The sequence below is a fragment of the Bos javanicus genome, chromosome 12 (assembly GCF_032452875.1).
Source record: "Bos javanicus breed banteng chromosome 12, ARS-OSU_banteng_1.0, whole genome shotgun sequence".
NCBI lineage: Eukaryota > Metazoa > Chordata > Mammalia > Artiodactyla > Bovidae > Bos > Bos javanicus.
Genome location: NC_083879.1, coordinates 36,538,199 through 36,560,965, shown reverse-complemented (window position 1 = coordinate 36,560,965; position 22,767 = coordinate 36,538,199). Strand labels below are relative to the sequence as shown.

Here is a 22,767-nt window from a genome sequence, read left to right as displayed (position 1 = left end):
TGTGAGAATTGCTAAAAGAGTAGATCTTAAAAGTTCTTAACACAAGAATAAAAATGTTTTGTAACTGTGTGTGGTGATGGATGTTAACTAGACTTACTGCTATTATCATTTTCAACATATGCAAATGTCAAATCATTACATTGTATACCTGAAACTAATGTTATAGGTCATGTCTAAATTTTAAAATATTAGGCATACTAAAAGGCAGAATAACACAATTTGGAGAGACAAGGAAAGTATCAGAACCAGGGATGTTAGTTATCAGAACAGGAACTTAAAAAAAACAGGCATGTTTAAGATGCTAAGGAGTAAGTAGACAACATACAAGAACAGATAGGTAGTGTAAATAGAGAGCTAGAAATACTACCTCTAAAAAGTAGAACAAAAACTGAAAAAAAAAAAAAACCACCAAATACCTAAGAACTGTGGGACAATTGCAAGCATGTAACATGCAGATTAATGGAAATACCAGAAAGTGAAGAGAGAAAATAATACTTGAAAACTTATGACTGAAAATTTCCCCAAATGTATGTCTAGACACCAAACCACAGATCCTGGAGTTCAGATAACGCCAAGCAGAATAAATGCACAACAAAAGGTCTGTCACTTCAAATGACAGAAAGTCAAAATTAGAGAAAAACCCTGAAGGAAATCAGAGGAAAAAATAACTTCACCTATAGAAAAACAAAAGTAAAAATTATGTCCAGCTTCTCCTCAGAAACTATGACATGACAGTGGATTGAAACATTAAAAAATTTTAAACATTTAAAATCTTGAGAGGGAGGGAAAAAAATCAGCTTAGAATTATGTACCCTGCAATATTTTGATACTCAATTGTGAATGTGTCTGGTGGTGAAAGTCTGATGCTGTAGAGAACAATATTGCACAGGAACCTGGAATGTTAAGTCCATGTTCAGTTCAGTTCAGTTCAGTGAGTCAAGGTTAATTGGATGTGGTCAAGCAGGAAATGGCAAGAGTGAAGACCAACATCTTAGGAATCTGTGAACTAAAATGGATGAGAATGAGCAAATTTAATTCAGATGACCATTATATCCACAACTGTGGGCAAGAATCCCTTAGAAGAAATGGAATAGCCCTCATAGTCAACAAAAGAATCTGAAATGCAGTACTTGGGTGCAGTCTCGAAAGTGACAGAATGATCTCGATTTTATTTCTAAGGCAAACCATTTGAAATCACAGTAATCCAAGTCTACACCCCAACCACTGATGCCAAAGAAGCTAAAGTTGAACTTGTATGAAGAGCTACAAGACCTTCTAGAACTAACACCAAAAAAAGATGTCCTTTCCATTATAGGGGATTGGAATGCAAAAGTAGGAAGTAAAGAGATACCTGAAGTAATACGCAAGTTTGGCTTTGGAGAACAATAAAGCAGGGCAAAGGCCAAGAGTTTTGTCAAAACTCTTAGCGTGTTTTGTCAGTACAGGCTGGTCATAGCAAACACCCTTTTCCAACGATACAGGAGCACATGCACATCACCAGATGGTCAATACTGAAATCAGATTGATTTTATTCTTTGCAGCCAAAGATGGAGAAGCTCTATACAGTCAGCAAAAACAGGACCTGGAGTTGACTGTGGCTCAGATCATGAACTCCTTATTGCAAAATTCAGGTTTAAATTCAAGAAAGGAGGGATAACCACTAGGCCATTCAGGTATGACCTAAATCAAATCCCTTATGATTACACAGTGAAGGTGAATAGATTTAAGGGATTAGATATGGTAGACAGAGTGCCTGAAGAACTATGAATGGAGGTTTCTAACATTGTATAGGAGACAGTGAACAAAACCATCCCAAAGAGAAAAAAAATGCAAGAGGTCTTACAAATAGCTAAGAGAAGTGAAAGGCAAAGGATAAAGGGAAAGATATACCCAACTGAATGCAGAGTTCCAAAGATCAGCCAGGAGAGAGAGAGAAAGACTTCTTAAGTGAACAGTGCAAAGAAATAGAGGAAAACAATAAAATGAGAAAGACTAGAAATCGCTTCAAGAAAATTAAAGATACCATGCAAGGATGGACACGGTAAAGAAGACCTAACAGAAGCATAAGAGATTAAGAAGAGGTGGCAGGAATACACAGAAGAACTGTATAAAAATGGTATTAATGACCTGGATAACTGTCATTATCAGTGTGTGACATTATCAGTGTGACGGTGTGGTTGCTCACCTAGAGCCAGACATCCTGAAGTGTGAAGCCAAGTGGGCCTTAGGAAGTATTACTACAAGCAAAACTAACAGAAGTGATGGAATTCCAGCTGAGCTATTTCAAATCCTAAAAGATGCTGCTGTTAAAGTGTTGCACTCAATATGTCAGCAAATTTGGAAAACTCATCAGTGGCCACAGGACTGGTAAAGGTCAGTTTTCATTCCATTCCCAAAGAAGGGCAGTGCCAAAGAATGGTCAGACTACTGTACTGCTATGCTTATTTCACATGCTAGCAAGGTTATGCTGAAAATCCTTCAAACTAGGCTTCAGTAGTATGTGAACCAAGAACTTTCAGATGTGCAAGCTAGGTTTAGAAAAGGCAGAGAAACCAGAGATCAAATTGCCAACATTCATTGGATCATGGATAAAGTAAGGGAATTCCAGAAAAACATCTGCTTCATTGACTATACTAAAGCCTTTGACTGTATGAAAGTCACTCAGTCGTGTCCAGCTCTTTGTGACTCCATGGACTATAGAGTCCATGGAATTCTCCAGGCCAGAACACTGGAGTGGGTAGCCATTCTCTTCTCCAGGGGATCTTCCCAACCCAGGGATGGAACTCAGGTCTCCTGCAATGCAGGCAGGTTCTTTACAAGCTGGGCCACAGGGAAGCCAATTTGACTGTGTGGATCGCGACAAACTGGAAAACTCATAAAGAGGTGGGAATACCAGACCACCTTACCTGTCTCCTGAGAAACTATGCGGGTCAAGAAGCAACTCTTAGAACCAGACATGGAACAACAGACTGGTTCAAAATTGGGAAAGGAGTACAACAAGGCTGTATTTTGTCACCTTTCTAACTTTACTTACGTGTAGAGTACATCATGCAAAATGCCAGACTGGATGAATCACAAGCTGGAATCAAGATTGCCAGAAGAAATATCTATAGCCTCAGATATACAGATGATACCATTGCTAAAGAACCTCTTGATTGAGGGTAAAAGAGGAGGGTGAAAAAGCTGGCCTAAAACTCAGCATTCAAAAAACTAAGATTACGGCATCTGGTGCCATCACTTCATAGCACATAGATGAGGAAAAAGTGGAAACAGTAACAGATTTCATTTTCTTGGGCTCCAAAATCACTGGGAATGGTGAGTGCAGCCATGAAATTGAAAGACGCTTGCTTCTTGGAAGAAAAGCTATAACAAACCTAGACAGCCTATTAAAAAGAGACATCACTTAGTTGGTAATATAGTCAAAGCTGTGGTTTTTACAGTACTCATGTACAGATGTGAGAGTTGGACCATAAAGAATGCTGAGTACCGAAGAATTGATGCTTTCAAACTATGGTGCTGGCGAAGACTCTTGAGAATCCCTTGGACAGCAAGGAGATCAAACCAGTCAGTCTTAAAGGAAATCAGTCCTGAATATTCATTGGAAAAGACTGATGCTGAAGCTGAAGCTCCAGTACTTTGGCCACTGATGCAACGAGCTGACTCATTGGAAAAGACTGATGCTGGGAACGACTGAGGGCAAGAGATAAGGTGGCAACAAAGGATGAGATGGTTGGAGGGTATCACTGACTCTGTGGACATGAGTTTGAGCAAACTCAGGGAGATAGTGAAGGACAGGGAATCCTGGCATGCCAAAGTTCATGGGATCGCAAACAGTTGGACTCGGCTTAGCAGCTGAACAACAAGGACTGAATAGGTGGAGCATAGAGGATTTTTAGAGCAATGAAACACCCTGTGTTTTCACAGTGTCAGTCCCATAAGGTGTATACCACTAAATGAACCCTGATGTAACCTCGGTGGACCTTGATTATGATGTATCCATATAGGTTCATGATTATAACAAACTACCATTGTTGCACAGGGTGTTAGAGTGTGAGAGGTGGGATGGGAGGTGAGGGGCTCTGTGGGAAATCTCTGTACCTTTTCTCTAAATTTTGCTGTAAACCCAAAATTCTTTTAAAAATGAAGTCTTTAGAAAGTTACTTTACAAAAAAGTTTGAGGATCACTGGATGATTTAAAAACAAGTTTCTTTCTCATAGAACTTCTCAGAACCTTTGTTATGCATGTGATTCTCCAAGAAGGGAACAATACATGCAGTTTCTCAAACTGAAGCTGTCTGAGGAAAACTGAGAATTTGAGAAATACTCTTTCATTAAGTGGAAATCAGAACTTCTAAAATACTTGGAAAAACAAAAGATTTAAACATCCTCCAAAAAATTGGTTATTCTCAAGAAAAAATGCTCATGTGTAAGAAAACCTTTTGACAGGTTTGATAACACTCTGGGATGAGGAAATGATGATGTTACTTTTTTGTCTGGAGATTTTAAAAAATGTAGATTTATCTCTCTTTCTGGAATGTTTTCTTTTTAATAAATAACAGAAGGAGTTCCTTCTGTCCCCTGATTTTTAGTAGTAAATTTTAATTACAAGTTTTATTTTTTTCTATGTTAGGTACAATATTTAGATCATGGATTCACTGAGAAGATTCCACAGTGTCATCTTTATCCTATTTTACTGTATCCTGATACACCGCAATTTTGTATTCCTTGTCAGCTCTATAACACCATACCTGTGAGTAAACAGTGATTTGTAGGGTGGTTAATTTTAAGTACTGCCTTTTTATTAATAATAATTTTTAGAAATTGGAATGTTAAATGAAATCCCTTTCAGTAAATAATAAAATATTTAGAAATAAGCTTACTAAGACAACTAAAGGGTGTTTATGAAGAAAACTACAGGATTATACTAAAGGGTATAAAAACATTGAATAAATTTAAGAGATACAATTTCTTCATAGATGAGAATCTTATTTGAGATTATTGGTTTTTAGTTATTGTTTCAAGAAATTGGAAGCTAGAGCAGAGAAAGGAATAGCATATTATCTCTTGCTCCATAACAAATTAAGCTTAAAATTTAGTGATCTGAATCAACAATAAGCTTTTTAAAAAATTCATACAGTTTCTGTGGTTCAGGCATTGGGAGCAGCTTAGCTGAGTGGTTTTAGCTTAGCATCACTGGTGACACAGCAGCAAAGATGTGCACCAAAAATGCAGATCCAGAGAACTGACAGATAAGGATCTGCTTCCAGATGTTCACTCACAGGGCACTGGAACTAAGCTGGGACTTCTCATGGGCTTTTGGCAGAAAGCCCCTGTTCGGCCTATGTGAACCTCAACATAAAAGGTAACAGTCACTTCCCTGCTGGCTCAGAAGTAAAGAATCTGCCTGCAATGTGAGAGACCTGGATTCCATCCCTGGAGGGGAATGGTTACCCGCTCCAGTATTCTTGCCTGGAGAATTCCATGGACTGAGGAGCCTGGTGGGCTGCAGTCTGTGGGATCGCAAAGAGTTGGACACAACTGAGCAACTAACACTTTCACTCTCATTGTAGTCATTATACAAACATTGCATTGACATGTTGGTCTTTTTTTTTAAGTTTTATGATTTTTTTTTTTAGGGCTTCCCTGTAGTTCAAACAGTAAAGCATCTTCCTGCAACGCAGGAGACCCAGTTTCAATCCCTGTGTTGGGCAGATCCCCTGGAGAAGGAAATGGCAATCCACTCCAGTATTCTTGCCTGGAGAATCCCATGGACAGAGGAGCCTGGTGGACTACAGTCCGTGGGATCACAAAGAGCTGGACATGACTGAGCAACCAGCACCATCACTAAACATGCTGTTTTGGGGGATGTAGGTTTATATTTTTAAATCATAAAATGCTTTAAGAGAATAATATTTGAGGAGCCTGATACCAATTGTTAGTTTCTTTTTTAATTATTTTAATTGGAGGCTAATTACTTTACAATATTGTAGTGGTTTTTGCCAAACATCGACATGAATCAGCCATGGGTGCCCGTGTTCCCCATCCAGAAACCCCCTCCCACCTCCCTCCCCATCCCATCCCCCAGGGTCATCCCAGTGTACCAGCCCTGAGCACCCTGTCTCATGCATCGAACCTGGACCAGTGATCCACTTCACATATGATAGTATACACATTTCAACACTACCTTTCAAATCATGCCACCCTTGCCTTCTTCCCACAGAGTCCAAAAGACTGTGCTTTATCTGTGTCTCTTCTGCTGTCTTGCATATAGGGTCATCGTTACCATCTTTGTAAATTCATATATATGCGTCAGTATACTGTATTGGTGTTTTTCTTTCTGACTTACTTCACTCTGTGTAATAGGCTCCAGTTTCATCCACCTCATTAGAACTGATTCAAATGCATTCTTTTTAATGGCTGAGTAATATTCCATTGTATGTATGTACCACACCTTTCTTATCCATTTGTCTGCCAGTGGACATCTAGGTTGCTTCCAAATTATTAGTTTCTTAAGATTTTTTTTTTATTATACACCCATGATTCTCTCTACAAACTGCCTGTATATTTTGTCCTCCTCTAGTGTTATCTGTTTATGGCTACTTTTATGTAGCTTCATCTACTTTCTGCTCTTATCTTGTGAAAGAACCTGAGTTTATTAATCTCAAATAGGTTGGGAATGTCTGGCAACCAGATGCAGTAGAACTCCTTCAGGAGCTGCTTTCAAAGAGAGAGGTGGAAATTCACATTATGGTAATTTGTATTTAAAGTATATATCATTGATTTAGTTTATCTGTCATAAAGCGTTACAGGTAACATAATTTGTGAGATTTTTTTAATGAATAACTATGTTCCTGTGGGATTGTAAACTACTCATTAATATAAAAGAAGTTACCACTTTGGTTCTTAGGCTCGTTTTAAATAAAACTAATTTTGAGAAAGTTCCTGAGAACTTCCCAGAAGCAAGAAAGTCAGTAATTTGGAAGATCCCTTATTAACAACTTTGACATGGGAGGAAATGGAGCTGTTTATAATAACACACATGATAGTTTTCAGGATGGTGCTGTGTGTGTAGCACTATGTTAGGTGCAGGTAATTCTCATCGTCAAAGGCCTTGTCTACTTAGTGAAACAGTGAGACACAGGACAAAAACCTGAAGACTACACCACAAAGAACTTGCTGGGAACTGGTGACTGGTAAAAACAGTGAAGTGTAATAGGAATGTAGGAATGGGAAAGTCAGTGAAGTTCTCCTGACCAGGGAAATGCAGTGTTCAGGTAGGCAAAGGGACAGAAATGGACATGTCTTGAGGAGATGTGTTTGCTACAACAGTGGAAGTTTTGTGAGGAACAGTGGTGGGAATAGCGTGTACGAGAAGCAGACATCAGTCAGGAGGCCCGTTGGAGGTTCCTGAGCAGTGAGGTAAAGAGAAGATTAACGGGGATCTTGTTTGAGGATTCCAGTAGGAAGATATAAAACCGTAAGGAAGTATTTCTCTACGAAAGGTGTGATGATAGGCTGACAAAGATCTTAAAAGAGCAACGGACGCAAATAAGATGGTGGAGAAGCCTGTACGGTTGTTCACAGCCTCTGTGGGCTGTCATGGAGGTGTCTCAGAGATGGCACTGTTGAGTTTATGCAGGTGGCTTACTTTGCTTCTTGGCTTAGCCTTGGAGAACAGCATGGAGTGTACCAAAGGCCCTCAATTTCTCAGAAACCATGCTGGTGCTGCCCACATCCCTGCCACTGTAGCTGACCTCCCCCAGAAGTGCCACTCTGCCTGACAACTGATGGCACTGACCGGGTGCTTCTTACCTGCTGGACACTGTCTTTGGGCTTGCAGGTGCAGCAAGAGTCAGAGTCCAGTCTTCGTTGAGCTTCCATTTTAGTGATGGGAAACAAAATATATACACACACACAAACACACACATATAGGGAGGGGTGGGCAGGGGAGGGATGACATTTTAATACAGTGGTCAGGAAAGACATCCCTAAAAAGATAAAACTTGATTAAAACTTTTAAATGGTGAGAAGAGACGCCGTGCGGATAGCAGAACGGTGCAGAGAGCTCTAGGCCAAAGATGCGTGGAGCCTTCAGGGAGCGGGAGCAGACTGGAAAGGAGCTGGAGTAGAGAGCTCAGAGAGCTGCAGTGGATGTGATCTGACCTCATGTTGTGCTGTTTTCATTGTGAATGGTGGAAACTGGACAGGAGAGAGAGGTATAAGCAGGCGATCTGCTGGGAGGCAGTACACTAACTCAGCAGAGACCTGAGTTTGGACCAAGCTGGTATCAAGTGAGGGATGGTCAGCTCATCCTCAGATGCATGTTAGGTACCTGATATCTGTAAATGGACCCATGAGTTTTGAAACCATTATAGGACTCCTGGACTTGTTAATTTCTTCTGATTCCTGCTGTTTGGGGATTTTTAACTAAATTTCATTGCTTTACCCCTGAGCATACTTTTTCATTCTTCTTCTACTTACTATAAATTATTAGTATCATCTAGAGACGAAGTATAGGAAAATGCGATGGCACCCCACTCCGGTACTCTTGCCTGGAAAATCCCATGGACGGAGGAGCCTGGTGGGCTGCAGTCCATGGGGTCGTGAAGAGTCAGACATGACTGAGCGACTTCACTTTCACTTTTCACTTCCATGCGTTGGAGAAGGAAATGGCAACCCACTCCAGTGTTCTTGCCTGGAGAATCCCAGGGACAGCAGAGCCTGGTGGGCTGCCGTCTATGGGGTCACACAGAGTCGGAAATGACTGAAGTGACTTAGCAGCAGCAGCAGAGATGATGTATAAAATTTTCTGATAACTACGTTATAGGCATGTAAATGTATTTTATAACAACCAAAGTAGTAGAATTATTGCTTCATTATCTGCCAAAATACCAGGAAGGAAATTTTACAGAATGAGTCACTAGTCAAACAAGTAATACTGTGATTGTCAGAAGTCCAATTCCATTTTTCCTGAATATAAAGTTTTAATCTTCAGACTGTTTTTATAGTAATGATCTCCTTTATTGAACTTAAATAGGAACTACCAGAAAATCCATGGGAGAAATTATCTATTCATCTCTATTTTGATGGAATGTCACTTTCTTACTTTTTGGCACACCATAAATATTGTACTTTTGAACAATCTGAGGAAATATTTAAGGAAGTAAGTAAAGTATGTTTCTGTAAAAATGTATACTATAAAGGAAAATATGGTGAAAATTTGTCATATTTTGTCTCATGCCTCAAGTCTTCCATATAGTCCTACATGTCTGATTTGTTAAGAGAGCCTAGAGGATTTGTAATTCTTTATTGAGAAAGCTTTATAAATGTCCTAAAAAAAACTTTTCAATTGTACTAAAATTCACTTAATATTTCTGTATCTTCAAACCTAATAAGCAGCTCATGTTCTCTGGCATTGTTTGAATGCAGATGTGAATGATAAAATCATAATGAAATTCGCTGCCAGAAATTGACTCCCAAGATAAAATGTTTTTTCCTCATATTTGATATTATAACATTTCCCTCCTTTTGCCTACTTGTAGGAACTCAGAGCCAGATTTTAAGCTTAGCTTCAGTAAACAGCCCATTCCAGTTGGCTGGTGCCTCTGTGTTTAATATCTTTAAAAAAAATTGGCCTGTTATAGATATGGTTTCATATTGCAGGCTGCCACAAATATTTTATCGAAATAGGGTACACACCATAAATAATAGCATGAACATTTTATATAGCAAGATATTGTTAGACTTACAATTCACTTATTAGGTTTTCAAATATTCATTTTACCTGTAGTACACAACCAGACAGTGGGTGGTCAGTGCAGTGAAGGAAATTACTTTTTTCTCTCAAATGGAAAACTATTACATAACTTTGTACACATAATCCACACAGCCAGCTATTTCTGTTGAGCAGAGAAGTGTATGGTTTGTGTGCGTGTGTGCCCCTGTGTGTTTGTGTAAGTGTTTCATCTGTTCATCATTTAGTCTTTGCCAGATGTATGTACTCTTCACTGTGGCCATTTAAAATGAAAGGTAAGAGCTCCCACTCTTACAAACTAATTACAGTTGTTAACATGCTTCTGGCATAATTTGAGGATTCTTCTTATTGCAATATTAAATTACTCAAAACACTAAATTTTCCCATAGTTAAGTGAAAATGAATGCCAACAAGAACATGCACACAGTTTTTGTGGGATGAAATATGAAAGTGTCTTAAAACAATATTATATAGGTAAAGTTTTCATTGATAATACTATATTATTTCAGAATCCAACAGATTACAATAAAAAGTATGAGGAAGAGAGATGGGAAATAAGATTTGAGGTAAGTTTCAGTCTAAATATTTTGAAAATTTGGATACTTCAATACGAAGAATCTCATTCAAAATCAGGAAGTAAGCATTTTCTTCTGTAACAGCTTTATTGAGATAATTTATATACCATAAAATTTAACTTTTTAAAGTGTACAAGTCAGTGGTTTTTTAACCTATTCACAGAGTTTTGTAATCATTATAGCTATCTAATTCCACAACATTTCATCTCAAAGAGAAGCCCCACACCAGCAGCAATCACTTCCTACCCCCCTCCACCCCCCAGTTTCCTGGAAACTGTCTCTGTGGGTTTGCCTGTCCTGGACGTTTCATAGAAAGTGAATTATATAGTACATAGTCCTTTTTTACTGGCTTCTTTCATTGACCATAATGTTTGCAAGGTTGAATCATGTTGTATGTGTCCTTTTTATTGTTGAATAATATCCCTTTATATGGATATACCACATTTTGTTTATCCATTCATCAGTTGATGGACATTTGGATTGTTTTTACCTTTACAGATAGTAAAGAAAGCTACTATGAACATTTGTGTACAAATTTTTAAGTGAATGTTGGTTTTTACTCCTCTTGAGTATAGACCTAGAAGTGGAATTACTAAGTCATGAGAATTACAGAGTCATATGACTATGTTTACCATTTTAAGAAACTGTGAAACTTATCCAAATGACTACAATAATTTACTTTAGTACTAGTATTGTACAAGGGTTCCATTTTCTCCATATCCTCACCAACACTTGTTATCTTGACTTGTTTCCTAGCCATCTTAGGATAGGTATGAAGATACAAGTCCCTTATCAGACATGATTTGCAGATATTTCTCTCATTCTGTGGGTTGTCTTTTCACTTTCTTGATGATATCTGTTGAAGCGCCAAAGTTTTAAATATTGGTGAATCCAGTTTATCCTGAAGTCCAGTTTAAATAAAAATGGATAAAAGGATAAACAAAATAAAAAAATTTTTATTTTGTCACTTGTGCTTTTTGCTGTGCAGAAAGTGTTTTGATAAGTAAAATTTTATGATTTATAAGTAGAATTTAATTCCTATAAGGACTTCGCTGGTGGTCCAGTGGCTAAGACTCTGCACTCCCAAATGCAAGGGGCGCTGGGTCAATCCCTGGTCAGGAAACCTAGACCCCCACATGCTGCATCTAGACCCAGCCAGCCAAATAAAAAAACTTACAAAAATAATTTCTATAATTATAAAAATAACATATGCTTGTTGTAAAGTGTTTTGTAACAAATCAGTAAAATTTTAACAGTGGATAGTCACTTTTTGCTGAAATCAGCTGAGTGATTCAAGTATGTTTTGTTTTGCCACCAGTTTGGAATTGTTACATAATAAGTGAGTCTACAAATTTGAATGTGATTATTTTACTATTTATACTGAGTACCATATTCAGGATTTTTATAAGTTAATAAAAGTCACCTATATTTTTTATATATATTTGCTTTTAACAACTGCTGACTGCCGTGATCCTCTTTGGAATCATATAACTTTTAATTATTCTTTATCCTTTTATAGAGCTTAAGGGAGAGCACACTTTTCTGATGATTTTTAACTTAAATCTTCTTTTGGCATTTCATATATTATTTTAGTTTTTATTATAAAATACATACTCTAAAAATGAATGCAGTACTACAGAAATGTGAAAAGGAAAGAAGTTGCCCCCATTCTACACCTCACACACCCCAGTCCCACTGAGCAGTGTCAGTTTGTTAACCATTCTTCTAAAATGTTATGTGTATGTGTAAATATTATAATAATATGTAAAGAAACATTCCTGTGGTGGGGGGGCGGGGGCGGTAGTTAACATCTTTTTTTTTTTTAGGCAGGAGACAAAAGCATTCTAAAGATCTTTTGATTGCCTACCACATTTTGGTCCTGCTACAACAAAATTGTTTTGTGATAGTCTCAGCTAGCTTTTTGTTAAGAAAGTAAACTGGCATTGTAATGAACTTTAATAATGTAGTGGCTTTCTGTAATAGTCATTCTGAAATTTGAATTTATTTGTGCTGTTTTAGGATTTGCTTTTGCCTGAAACAGAGACTCCTATTTTACCACCATATTTGTCTTCATCTCTACCTCCCCCTGAGGAACTCTATGCTGTTCAAGTAAAGCACGTTGTCTCACCCAGTGAAGTATGTAATTTCAGTAACACTGTTGGTTATGGTCTTAACTTTAGGATGGATTCTTCACATTTCTATCTTCCTGACTTTATTAACAATTGCTGACCTCTAGTTTACCTACCCTATAGTTTCTTCTTCAAACATCTGTTTATACTTAGTAAGGCAACTGTTTCTTAATCACTTTTGGGTTTTCCCAGTAATGTATAGCTCTTTAAATCAAATATTTAGATTTTTAAGTTTGGATTTACTGCCACCGAAGAAATCTCAGACATCTCATTCCCCTGTCCTCTTCCTACATTGAACTTAATTAAGTACGCTTTACCCTGCTCTGTTTTTTCATACTATTTATCACCTTCTAACACACCACCACTTTCTTACTATGTCTGTTTACATCTCCCTACTAGAATGTAATTCCATGAAGATAGGGATTTTTGTGTTTTGGGCACTGGTATGTCCCTGGAATACCTAGAATGCTGCCTGATGCATAGTAGGCACTCAATAAATATTGACTGAGTGAATAAGTACACTAAAGAAAATTCATTTATATATACTTGACTAGCAAGAGAAAAAGAAATGACAGATTAAGTGGCAGAGCAGTCCTTCAGCTGTTCTTACACAGTAAACTATTCCTTCACAAGCAAGGAGAATTTGCTCCATAATTTCATCAGGGAACATAGTAGTGTAACCTATTGTTGGTTTTTATAATGATTTTTAACTAGTTATTATTGTTGCAGAACAAATTACCCCAAATTTAGCAGCTTAAAACAACACACGTGAAAGTCAGGAATCCAGGGTCTCAAGGTTGCAGTCAAGGTGTGGGAAGAGGGGTATGCTACTGCAGGATCCAATTCCAGAGCTTGGTGCTGGGCTCCTGCTCTGTGGGCCTCTCCTGGGCCTGCTAACATGCATGTGCGTGCCCCCTGGCGGGCCAGGCACCACCAAGGCAGAGGCCACATCTTTTACAGTCTAAGCTCAGTAGTCACATACCATCATGCTATGGCATTTTTCAGCCACAGAGAACAAGTCTGGTTTGATATGAGGACTTAACTCCATAAGGACCATGAGGCCATTATTGGAGGCTTTCCTGCAGTACTTTTGCCCATATCTTGAATACGAAAAGTTACAGAATTTGAATGTTTTTCCCTTCCCTTCCCCCAACTCAGGTATATATTTGCCTTGATTCTGTCGAAAGTTGTAGTTTGTTTAACCAGCACAGTGACACAGAAGACAGTGGAGTCGGCTGGGAATCTGAGCCAGAGAGCCTCGAGGAGGCACTGCGGAGGTTCAATAAGAGTATGGAGACATTCCCTCCTTTGACAGACTTCAGAACAGGTACCAGTCTTTCAGGAAAGTGGGATTCCTAATGAAATCATTGTTTTGTTTCAATGTTGATGAGATTGAGTTGTTTCTAAGGTTAACTGGTATTTTTATTGCCCTCACTTTATACACTTGGCCTCATGTTTTAGGGCACTTTGATTTTCCAAAGCTCAGGCCACCTGTGAACACTTGATTGCATGAAGATGGCTTTTCTGAGCTTGAGGTTTTGCCAGTAGCTCAAAATTTTGAGTTGTTATTTAGACCTAAATGGCACTTAATTTCATTACAAGCCACCTAAATAGAGAATCTTGGTGTGAGGGCAGGGGAATTCATATTCTGTCCTGTCCTGTCAGGATAGACGAAATTGTGCTTTTTCCCTTTCTAATATATATTACCATCCTTTATTAAATACATGGAATTCTTCTACGAGGAAAATGCATTTCGTTACCTGTGTTGACAGTTCCTGAAATACTGAGTGGTGTCTGTACATTTTATCCATGTCATGTATAGAGGTACGTTCATCCTTGTAGTTTGTACTTATCAGAGGATACTTTAGCAAAGGAAAGCTAGAGCCTAATGTCTTTATCTGCTACTTAATAAGATTTTAATCACTTATGACCCATGTTTGGCTGATAAACAACACTTGCCCTTTTCCCTGCCTGGAAAGTTCTGGAATGTATAGCAGGACCTCTGCTCTACTTTCCCCTACCGCAGGTCTTCTTCCCTGGTGCTCTTCCTTCCCCACCCGTCAACCTCCCTCCCCTACCCTGCCCTCTCCACCACCTCCTCTCCCTTGCCTCCTCTCCTAGGAAGGGGCACTGTGAGCAGGAATACTTTGTACTGCAGTGTCCCCAGCTTTTGAGGAAGGCAACTTGCATGAGTAGGTGCTTATAAATATTTGTTGAATGAGTGAAAAAATAAGCTCATTATCATATTTTCTTTTTGTAAACTAATTTATAGTCTAGAAGAAACAATTCCTTCTTCGTGTTCTTCTCTCAAGGGAAGTTACACAATCTATGCATGATACGGTAATTCATGGAGCTATCTATACATATATTTGTGCATTTTTCTATAGTTATTCTGGAATTAAAGTTAAGTATGCATACGTGAAAGTTGATTCATAAGCAAGTGCCTGTTAAATACATATGGAATCTATATTAAAGGAGTTAAATAAGGAATTTGTGTGGGTAAGATGTTGAGGATATGTGGTCAGAGTGGGTTGGGAGTATACGGTTCAGAACCTTGTAAACTGCAGTCTAAGAACTTGGTACTGCAAACAGTTAAGATGCCATTGAAAAATGTTAAACTAGAGAGTAATGGAATTGCATTGGAGGAGGGGAAAATTAAAAGTAGGAATAATAGAACCCATTTTACTATCCTTCGCAGAAGACAGCTGCCCAAAAGAAAAAAATTGGGGGTATATAAGAAGTGGGAGGAGAGGGAGGATGGTCTAAGCCATGGGAGGTAGAACTAGGAACTCTGAGAAAGGGATAAATGTCTTTCTTCAAACATTTTCCTAATTTAGGAATTAGGAAAACAGGGTATATAAACAGAAAAAAAGAGCACAAGCCAACATATGGCTGTTTAGTGTTTAATTCTGAATAACAGGTATATGGGGATTATGTCTTCTTTGTACTTTACTGTATTTCAAAGCATGTATATTTTTAAGAAAATAAAAGGCAATGTAATTCCCCTCTTTTTCTGTCTTTTCAGAAATGCCTTGCCTTGCAGAATATGATGATGGCTTATGGTATAGAGCAAAGATTGTTTCCATTAAAGAATTTAATCCTCTAGCTGTCCTGGTACAATTTGTTGATTATGGATCAACTGAAAAGCTGACAGTAAACAGGTTAAAAAACAAAAAAGTAAACTTAGTCTATTTTTTTTTAATAATTAAAAATATTTTACTTCAAAAAGCTATTTTAGAGCTACTATTGGGAGTTTGTTTTTACTCTAAAAGTTATTCTTTATTGTGGTAAGATGTACATAACAAAATTTACTGTATCAAAGTTTTTAATGTAAAAAAAATTATTGTCATCCATTTTTAAGTATACAATTAATTGACATTAAATACATTCACAGTGTTGTACAACCACGCTATTGTCCATTTTCACAACTTTTTCATAATCCCAAACAAAAGCTCTGGACCCCTTAGTAACATTCTGTTCCCTTTCTCTCAGCTCCCAGTGAGTCCTCTTCTGCTCTGTATGAATCTAGTTAAATTCTTCATACAAACATAATGATATAATATTTGCCTTTTTATGTCTGGCTTATTTTACTTAGAATAACGTTTTCAGAGTTCATCCAGTTGTAGCTTGTCAGAATTTCATTATTTTTACAATTAAGTAATATTCCATTGTACATATACACCACATTTTGTTTATTCATCTCTTGATGGACACTTGGTATGTGAATAATACTTTGTGAACACTGACATAAAAAGAAGATCCATTTAAATTCCAGCTTTCAACTGTTTTAAGATATGTACCTCGAAATGGAATTGCAGGATCACATGGTAATTTCATGTTTAACTTTTTGAGGAAATGCCAAAGTTTTCCATATCAGCTATACTATTTAACATTTTTACCAGCAACACACAGGAGTTCCATTTTCTCCACATCCTTGCCAACACTGTTATTTTTCCAAGTTTTGTTGTTATTTGTAATTATTTTTTTAATAATGATATAATATGCGTATAAAATCTATCATCTTAACCATTTTTAAATGTATAGTTAAGTAGTGTTAACTCAATTTACATGGTTAGTGCAACCAATCTCCAGAACTCTCTTCATTTTCAAAACTGAATCTAACTTTGTACCCATTAAATGATTCCACATTGTCCCTTCATCCAGCCCATCGGCCACCATTCTGCTTTCCACCTCTATGAACTTGATTATTGTAGGAATATCTCACATCTTTTTCTGTCTTATTTCACTTAGCATAATGTCAAGGATCAACCATGTTATAGCATGTGTTAGAAATTTCTTCCTTTTTACAGCTGAATAATATTCCATCAAATGTATTTAACACATTTTATTTATCCACACACCCATCAGTGGATATTTGACTACTGTGAATGATGTTATGAAAATGTACATACAAATAACTCTTTACAACCCTGCTTTCAGTATACTGAGAAGTGGAGTCACTGGATAATATGCTAATTATTATTAGTATTTGGAGGAACCACCAAACTTCCCCAGCAGCATTTTACATTCCCACCAAATGTCCAAGGATTCCAGTTTCTGTCTATATCCTCACTAACACTTGTTATCTTCTGGGCGGTATTTTGGTTTTTTTTTAATAGTAGCCATGCTAATGGGTATGAGGTGATATCATATATGGCTTTCATTGGCATTTCCCTGATGATTAGTGATGTTGAACATCTTTTCATGTGCTTGTTGGCCATTTACAGCTCTTTGGAGAAATATCATTTTTAACGTGAACATATTTTCTCTCATTCTGCAAGGTGCCTTTTCACTCTATTGATTGTGCCTTTTGCATAGTTTTAAGTTTTGATATAACTGAATTTTCTTCTTCTGTTGCCTGTGCTCTTGGTGTCATATCAAAGAAATCACCGCCAAATCCAACATCATAAAGTTTTCCCCTAATTGTGACATTAACATTTTTTTAAATAGGTTTTTTTTAATTATTCTTTAAAAAAAAAATTTTTTTAATTTTAGAATTTCTTTGTGACAGACTGCGTCAAATCCCTCTTCATCTTATGCAGTATCCAGCCCGAGCCATAAAGGTTCTCTTGGCAGGGTTTAAACCACCCTTGAGAGATGTAGGAAAGACAAGAATACCATATTGTCCGAAGTGGAGCATGGAAGCATTGTGGGCCATGATAGACTGTCTACAAGGAAAACAGCTTTATGCTTCTTCCATGGTAAGTATCTGTCTTAACTGACCAAGATTCTTTTGAAGGTATTTCAAGGATCCTTAGTAATTTTCTAAAGTGCTTTACATGTAAAATGCTTTAAAGTTTATAATGCTGTAAATACTATAGGATTAATTTTAAGGCTGCTTCAAACAATGTCTTAGTTTTATATAATTTATACTTAAGCTTTTGATTAGCCCTCCAATGATATAAAATATCAGGGATGTAATGACTAAGATATAAAATGATCCAGATGAATATTCTATAACTAAAGAACAGATAAGTCAATGAGGTTCTCAAGGCAAGAATACTGCAGTGGTTTGCCATTCCCTTCTCCAGGGGACCACATTCTGTCAGACCTCTCCACCATGACCTGTCCATCTTGGGTGGCCCCAAACGGCATGGCTTAGTTTCATTGATTTAGACAAGGCTGTGGTCCGTGTGATCAGATTGGCTAGTTGTCTGTGATTGTGGTTTCAGTGTCTGCCCTCTGATCCCCTCTCTCAATGCCTACCTTCTTACTTGGGTTTCTCTTACCTTGGACGTGGGGTATCTCTTCATGGCTGCTCCAGCAAAGCACAGCCGCTGATCCTTACAGCAGCTGAAGTCAAGCGGGCCTTAGGAAGCATCACTACGAACAAAGCTAGTGGAGGTGATGGAATTCCAGTTGAGCTATTTCAAACCCTAAAAGATGATGGTGTGAAAGTGCTGCACTCAATACGCCAGCAAATTTGGAAAACTCAGCAGTGGCCACAGGACTGGAAAAAGTCAGTTTTCATTTCCATCCCAAAGAAAGGCAATGCCAAAGAATGCTCAAACTACTGCACAATTTCACTCATCTCACACACTAGTAAAGTGATGCTTAAAATTCTCCAAGCCAGGCTTCACCAATATGTGAACCATGAACTTCCAGAAGTTCAAGCTGGTTTTAGAAAAGGCAGATGAACCAGAGATCAAATTGTCAACATTCGCTGGATCATCGAAAAAGCAAGAGTTTTCCAGAAAAACATCTATTTCTGCTTTATTGACTATGCCAAAGCCTTTGACTGTGTGGATCACAATAAACTGTGGAAAATTCTGAAAGAGATGGGAATACCAGACCACCTGACCTGCCTCTTGAGAAACCTATATGCAGGTCAGGAAGCACCAGTTAGAACTGGACATGGAGCAACAGACTGGTTCCAAATAGGAAAAGGAGTACGTCAAGGCTGTATATTGTCACCCTGCTTGTTTAACTTCTATGCAGAGTACATCATGAGAAACGCTGGGCTGGAAGAAGCACAAGCTGGAATCAAGACTGCCGGGAGAAATGTCAATAACCTCAGATATGCAGATGACACCACCCTTATGGCAGAAAGTTAAGAACTAAAGAGTCTCTTGATGAAAGTGAAAGAGGAGAGTGAAAAAGTTGGCTTACAGCTCAACATTCAGAAAACTTAAGATCATGGCACCTGGTCCCATCACTTAATGGCAAATAGATGGGGAAACAGTGGCTGACTTCATTTTTCCAGGCTCCACAATCACTGTAGATGGTGATTGCAGCCATGAAATTAAAAAACACTTACTCCTTGGAAGAAACGTTATGACCAACCTAGATAGCATATTAAAAAGTGGAGACATTACTTTTGTCAACAGAGGTCCGTCTAGTCAAGGCTGTGGTTTTTCCAGTGGTCATGTATGGATGTGAGATTTGGACTATAAAGAAACCTGAGCGCCAAAGAATTGATGCTTTTGAACTGTGGTGTTGAGAAGACTCTTGAGAGTCCCTTGGACTGTGAGATCCAACCAGTCCATCCTAAAGGAGATCAGTCCTGGATGTTTATTGGGAGGACTGAGGTTAAAGCTGAAACTCCAATACTTTGGTTACCTGATGTGAAGAGTTGACTCATTTGAAAAGACCCTGATGCTGGGAAAGACTGAGGACAGAAGGAGAAGGGGATAACAGAGGATGAGATGGTTGGATGGCATCACCAACTCAATGGACATGGGTTTGGGTGGACTCCAGGAGTTGGTGATGGACAGGGAGGCCTGGTGTGCTGCGGTTCATGGGGTCGCAAAGAGTCAGACACAACTGAGCAACTGAACTGAAGTCAATGACACTGTTTCCACTGTTTCCCCATCTATTTCCCATGAAGTGATGGGACCAGATGCCATGATCTTAGTTTTCTGAATGTTGAGCTGTAAGCCAACTTTTTCACTCTCCTCTTTCACTTTCATCAAGAGGCTTTTTAGTTCCTTTTCACTTTCTGCCATAAGGGTGGTGTCATCTGCATATCTGAGTTATTGATATTTCTCCTGGCAATCTTGCAGATGGTGATTGCAGCCATGAAATTAAGACGCTTACTCCTTGGAAGGAAAGTTATGACCAACCTAGATAGCATATTGAAAAGCAGAGACATTACTTTGCCAACAAAGGTCTGTCTAGTCAAGGCTGTGGTTTTTCCAGAAGTTACGTATGGATGTGAGAGTTGGACTGTCAGGAAAGCTGAGCGCCAAAGAATTGATGTTTTTGAACTGTGGTGTTGGAGAAGACTCTTGAGAGTCCCTTGGACTGCAAGGAGATCCAACCAGTCGATTCTAAAGGAGATCAGTCCTGGGTGTTCTTTGGAAGGACTGATGCTAAAGCTGAAACTCTGGTACTTTGGTTACCTCATGCAAAGAGTTGACTCTATTGGAAAAGACTCTGATGTTGGGAGGGATTGGGGGCAGGAGAAGGGGACGACAGAGGATGAGATGGCTGGATGGCATCACCGACTCGATGGACATGAGTTTGAGTGAACTCTGGGATTTGGTGATGGACAGGGAGGCCTGGTGTGCTGCAATTCATGGGGTCGCAAAGTGTCTGACACGACTGAGCGACTGAACTGAACTGAGTTCAATGAGGGAACGTGTAAACCATTAATACAAGTAGAATGAATGAAGCGTTATCAAACAAGTACAGGTATTTGGGGGTGAGACGTAGGGAGAAGCAGGAATGATTTCTGTTTGAAGAGATTGGAATATGGTATTTGAGCCCCTGCCCAGTAGAGTACCACAGGGGAAAAGTAACATTTAAACTGCGTCCTAAAAGTTGGAAAAATTAGAACGGAATTGTGGTCAAAATCAGAGAAAGTGGTTTTCAGAGTACTCATACTAAGTTTGAATTGTTTAATGTAGTAGAACTGTATGAAAAGGTTCAAATAAGAAAACCCAGGTCATGCTCAGTATTAATATGCTTTCTACTTTAGAGGCTTAGACACAAAAGGGAGACCCACAGACTCTGACCTGTACCCATGTTTAATAACACAGCTGTTTTAAAACTGGAAAATTATACACCAAAACTCTGCTGTTTTTAAGTGTCATAAAATCTAGTATTTATATATTTTATGTATTATAAAATCTAATATTTTATATATTTAAATATTACAAAATCTTCTGGAATGACAACACAAGTGGTGCAGCAGCTCTCCCTTTAGATGCAAACATGTTCTTCAGTTCAGCTTCATCCTCACCACTGTTGTTTCAGCCCAACTTGCTCTGATTTGAGGACCTGAGATTTGGGGATTTCTGATATATTGGCTGTGGCAAAAATGAGCTCTTAATGTAGTAGTGCGGTTATTAGAAAGTGCTTTTTGAAAATCTCTGTACATATCACACTCCTGTGTGTGCAGTAGTGTAAAGAGCTTATGCAAGGTTTCTCTCAAGAAGCCAGTGAAAATACTAGCAGACCAAGTAAGTGTTCTTACAAATACATGTGTATTCACCTCATGAACAACAATCAAAATGTGGTGTGTGCATAAAGGTATGCTTTATGTGTACAGTGCAAATGAATTTTAACAAGGAAGGTACTATGAGAGCCCACTGGCTCAATCCAGGAAAACTTTGGGGATGAGTTCCATTTCAAATAAAGAAGACAGAAAGAATGGAATTTAGCAAGAAACCATCACAAATACCTTTGAAAGGACATAGTACAAATTTATAAACAAACTTAGAGAATGCCTTGTCTCTCTTGCCAGCTGTAGGAGGAACAGGCAGCAAAGACATGATGGTATTTTCTTGACAAAGATCTTTTCATTTTAGGCTCAGGTACCAGAACAAATGGTGACTTTATATGAAGATAAACAGTATCCAATTCATATGTCATTAGTAGAAATGGGGCTTGCAGACCGAGATGAATGATGTAAGTACCATGATTTCTTGTTCATCCTTACGGTCAGCTTCAGGCACAGCACTGACACAGCAGAGGTTCACATTGCTTCTCAAAGGAATGACAACCAAGCTCAATAAGAATCTCTCTTCTAGGTTTCTCCTTAATAAGCCCTTCTAAACTACTGAGTGTCAGTATCAGAAAGGTTCCATAGTTGTGAAAATGCTGGGATTGAACAGCTGTCCTGATTGATCATGGTACCAAATAGTTTTGGGGCGTAAGGAGGAGACCAGCACTGAAAATAATTCAAGCTCATAACTCTTACCTCTGCATACGGTACTACTGGATAACCAGTGTCCTAATAACAAACATTATTAGGGTTAATCGGTAAACAGCTCACACTCTATTCATGCACATAAGTGTAACACACGATTTAGTAACTAGATTTGAACATTAAGCACAGGTTTAAAATAACACATTCTGTTTTTCAGGTATACAGTACAGAGCATCTGTAGCAGCCCAGAAGAAAGTTTTCTGTTACAGTGTAGACCATTTCAGGCTTATTTCCTTCACTTGTTCTGCAATATTGCTGGGCTTTTTTTTTTTTTCCTTCCTTACATGTTGAACTGTTAAGAACTGTTTGAAAAAAGTTAATAAATATTTGCTTTCCTGTTTGAAAAAAGTTAATAAATATTTGCTTTCCTGTTTGAAAAAAGTTAATAAATATTTGCTTTCCAAGTATTTACTTATTTTAATTTTTATATTTTAGCCACATTAGGAAAAATATTTCCTATATATTCAGTTTAAGAAATAAGACACTGTCAGCACAGGTGTAGGCACCTGTTCTACCCTTCCCCAATCATTCTCTTACCTACAAACGAGGTGAATACTGTGAGTTTGGCATTTATTGTGCTTATATACCTTGGAGAAGGGCATGGCAACCCACTCCAGTATTCTTGCCTGGAGAATCCCATGGACAGAGGAGCCTGGT

At 38.2% G+C, this 22,767-nt stretch overlaps 1 protein-coding gene across 3 annotated transcripts in view; it reads left to right on the top strand.

Annotated features, from left to right (window-relative positions):
* Positions 1-22,517, top strand: part of RNF17 (ring finger protein 17) — a 110,776-nt gene extending 88,259 nt beyond the window's left edge. For all 3 annotated transcript variants that reach the window (XM_061435025.1, XM_061435026.1, XM_061435027.1), the window contains 10 exons: positions 4,631-4,750; positions 6,670-6,750; positions 9,038-9,163; positions 10,264-10,320; positions 12,349-12,465; positions 13,617-13,785; positions 15,484-15,619; positions 17,470-17,659; positions 21,710-21,809; positions 22,268-22,517. In XM_061435025.1, the coding sequence (XP_061291009.1) occupies positions 4,631-4,750; positions 6,670-6,750; positions 9,038-9,163; positions 10,264-10,320; positions 12,349-12,465; positions 13,617-13,785; positions 15,484-15,619; positions 17,470-17,659; positions 21,710-21,808 (1,095 nt within the window). In that variant the 3' untranslated portion in view covers position 21,809; positions 22,268-22,517. The remainder of the gene's footprint in view (positions 1-4,630; positions 4,751-6,669; positions 6,751-9,037; positions 9,164-10,263; positions 10,321-12,348; positions 12,466-13,616; positions 13,786-15,483; positions 15,620-17,469; positions 17,660-21,709; positions 21,810-22,267) is intronic.
* Positions 22,518-22,767: the final 250 nt, after the last annotated feature.